Source organism: Camellia sinensis, unplaced genomic scaffold, assembly GCF_055761805.1.
Source record: "Camellia sinensis isolate YWXY unplaced genomic scaffold, ASM5576180v1 Unanchor4, whole genome shotgun sequence".
In the NCBI taxonomy this organism is placed as follows: domain Eukaryota; kingdom Viridiplantae; phylum Streptophyta; class Magnoliopsida; order Ericales; family Theaceae; genus Camellia; species Camellia sinensis.
The window spans coordinates 20,260,001-20,263,499 of record NW_028129277.1 but is presented as its reverse complement, the minus strand read 5'-3'; the positions used below and the strand labels follow the sequence as shown (position 1 = coordinate 20,263,499).

General features: G+C 51.2%; 1 protein-coding gene across 1 annotated transcript; it reads right to left on the bottom strand.

Moving 5' to 3' along the window:
* LOC145816765 (uncharacterized) lies at positions 1–2,008 on the bottom strand (the record flags this gene model as incomplete). Its single annotated transcript, XM_082912715.1, is given in 1 exon segment — positions 1–2,008. A coding segment is annotated over 1 exon segment (1,325 nt), but the record flags the coding sequence as incomplete, so codon positions are not given.
* Positions 2,009–3,499: the final 1,491 nt, after the last annotated feature.

The following is a 3,499-nucleotide window of genomic DNA, read 5'->3' as shown; positions in this document are numbered from 1 at the left end:
GAAGTCATCCCGTTAACCTTCACCTCCGCGTAGAGCACATCCTTCTTCTGGATGCTCCTGGGCTCCTGCATCTTCTCATTCTTCTTGGACACCGACCCAAGAAGTTGGATGCTCCCCAGTTGGGCTTCCTTCTCTGAAGTACTTTCACTATCGGAGCCCTTCGCCGCTTTCTTCTTCATGGCACTAAGCGTCTTCTTTGGGCAGTTCCTCACCAAGTGCGGTCCGTTGCATAGAAAACACTCGAGCCGCCCTTTGCCTTCGTGCCTCTTCTTTGGAGATCCGGTGCGTTGCCCATCCTTGCGCCGCTCCCGCCTCTTGGGGGACTCTCCATCACTGCGCTCGTCATCGGTGGTTGGTGGAGATTGTCTCCCACCTTTTCCCTTGGGTTTCCCTAGCGTCTTGAAGTCATCCAACTTCTCTGCCTCCGCTAGTGCAGTTGCAAGGTCTTTCACCCCCTTACTCTGCAACTCTCTTGCTGCCCAATGTTGCAACCCATCCAGGAAGCCATACATTGCCTCTTTGTCCGCCATGTCGGGGATCTCTAATAGTAGCGCGGAGTACTCCTTCACATAGTCCCGCAATGTCCCCACATGCTTTAGCTTGCGCAGCTTCCTGTATGCCTGGAACTCGACATTAACAGGGTAGAAGTGCTTCTTCAACTCTCTCTTGAGCTCAGCCCAAGTCTCTATCTTGCACAACCCCTTCTCCATGTCGGCATACCGCCTCCTCCACCATAGCATGGCAGTGTCCTTCAGATACATGGTGGCGGTCTGCACCTTCTCGTCTTCATCCACGATGTCGACATTCTCAAAGTACCGCTCCATGTTCCAAATGAAGTTGTCAATCTCCCGGGCATCCCTTGCACCATCATAGCTCTTAGGTTCTGGCGCACGAACCTTCTTCCTGGTTGGAGCCACATTCCCTCCATTGCCAGCAATGATGGCCTTCTTGCACAACTCCAATTCCACTTCTAAGCTAGCCACCCTTGCTTCTAGGGCCTTCCGTTCGGTGGGACTGTCTCTAACTACCTCAGAAAGAGACGAGTTCACCCTTTCTTCAAAGGAGTCGACCTTTTCCTCCAGCTCTTCTACCCGAACAACCAACTCGTCCACCCTGGCAGTAAGCTTAGAAAAGTGAGAGAAGAACTTTTCAACATGGGATGTGGGCATACCAGGGCCAACTAGAGCTTCCTCAAGTCTAGTGAACCGCTCTTCCACATGCTCCATCATCCCCTCGAGTCGTGCCTCCAATGCTGCCATCGAGTCCTTTGTTGAGAGCTTCTTCACCTTGGGGACATTAGCACCTTCGTCTCCTGACGTAGCCATGTACACACGCTTGGTTACCTTCTCACGTAACCTGCTCTGATACCAACTGTCACGGACTTAGACTTCGCAAGCCTTCCGTGCGGCCTTAGATGTCTCCAACCCTCGTGGTTGCACCTAAGTCAGCCTTACCCACTCAACCACACTAAGACACACAAGATTTAGGTGGAAGAATGCCTTCACTATACAAGTTGAATTTACAAGTATAGCCGTGTACAAAGCTTTACAATGCTCTCACACTCACACTTACAAGTGCTCTCTTGGATCTCCACTCCTTGGTTGTTGCCTAACAAATGAGACCCCTCACCCTTATATAGCCATCCTCCTCCCTAATGGACGGCTAGGATCATTTTGATCCAAGGGCTATAAACTCTCATCTAGAACTCTCCATAGAACTATCTAGGACAACTACCCTATCTACTACATTCTAGAACTCTCTTAGACTAGTGTAGTACATGGTAGGCTTCTCCAGGATATTCTAGGATGTTCCAGACACATCCAGGCTTCTCTGGACACTTCAAGGTTCTTCCACTTTCTGGAATCTTCCAGGCCACTCTAGACCCTTCTACCACGTTCTAGAGCCTTCCAGCATACTCTAGCCCGTTCTGGCTCCTTCCGGATCCTTCCAGCACATTTGGCCACTTCAAATGCTGCTCCTCGTGTCACAGAAATTATCGGGGCGTGACACAAGGCCAAGGCCAAGGCAGCCCATCCGAAGCCAGCAACATTCCATGGCAAGGCCAACGCAGCCCAGCCAAAGCCGGCGGCATGCCATGCCAAGGCCAAGGCCAGCCGCATGTCTTGCCACGGCCTTGTCCCGCAGCGTGGCGTGCCTTGGCCTTGGGCTAGAACATCGCATGCCACGCCCTTGGCAAGCAATCCTGTCCCTCGTGTAATTGCCATTTGGTTTGGCTTTGACTTACGTATATGTTGCCCTGCGAAATGCTTGTCCCTCGGGTAATAGCCGGTTTGGTTGCCTTTGACTTGCGAACACGTTGCTAGTGCTTTCCCCAGTGGAAGCTTGTTGGGAAAAGTATGTCCCTCGGAAGTTGCCTGTTGCGTTTGTTATTTGCATTCGAGCTATCCGATGCTTGCTGGGTTTCTCTAAGAGTTTTTGCACGTTCGTCGGGCTTTTTAATTATTTATTTACTCATAAAAATTATAATAAAATAAATTAAAAATAAAAAAATAATTAAAAAAATTACTATAATTACTAGTGCCTCATCTTATAATTGTTGGAATTTTTCTAGAATTTTTTGAGTATTTTTAGTAATTTTTATTATTTTTTAAGTATTAAAATTGAAATAAATTAAAATAAAATATTCCGGTGGCCAAATATTTTTTTATAATTTTTTTTATGGTGTATTAAATTATTTCATACAACTTTCATGTTGAAAGTTTTGGCAAAAAACCATTACTTTTTAAAAAAACCCCATTATGACTCCTCGAACATGCTTGATGTTTCCTCCTGCCAGATTGAAAAGGGCTTAACAGGCTATTATAAGGGGGGGGCACCTCCCTTAAGGCTGGCCAGCATGGCCAGGCCACAGGCCACGCCTATGCCTAGGCGGGCGCTTGGCACATGCCATCGCTTGGCTTGTGGCATTGGCTTGTGGCATCGAAACTACATAGCCAAGCACGGGATGCGTCGAGTGGCGGCCCGCGGCGGTGGCGGTGGCACGTTGGCCTAGGGCAGCATGCCATGCCACAGCCTTGGCCAGCAACATGGCATGCCAAAGCCTTGGCCAGCAGCATGCCATGCCCTGGCCTTGGCAAGCATGTCATGCCACGGCCTTGGCCAGCAGCATGCCATGCCACGGCCTTGGCCAGCAGCATGCCATGCCCCGGCCTTGGCCAGCATGTCATGCCACGGCCTTGGCCAGCAGCATGCCACGCCACGGCCTTGGCCAGCAGCATGCCATGCCACAGCCTTGGCCAGCAGCATGCCATGCCACAGCCTTGGCCAGCAACATGGCATGCCAAAGCCTTGGCCAGCAGCACGCCATGCCCCGGCCTTGGCAAGCTTGTCAAGCCACGGCCATGGCCAGCAGCGTGCTATGCCCCGGCCTTGGCCAGCAGCGTGCCATGCCACGACCTTGGCCAGCAGCTTGCCATGCCCCGGCCTTGGCCAGCATGTCATGCCACGGCCTTGGCCAGCAGCATGCCATGCCACGGCC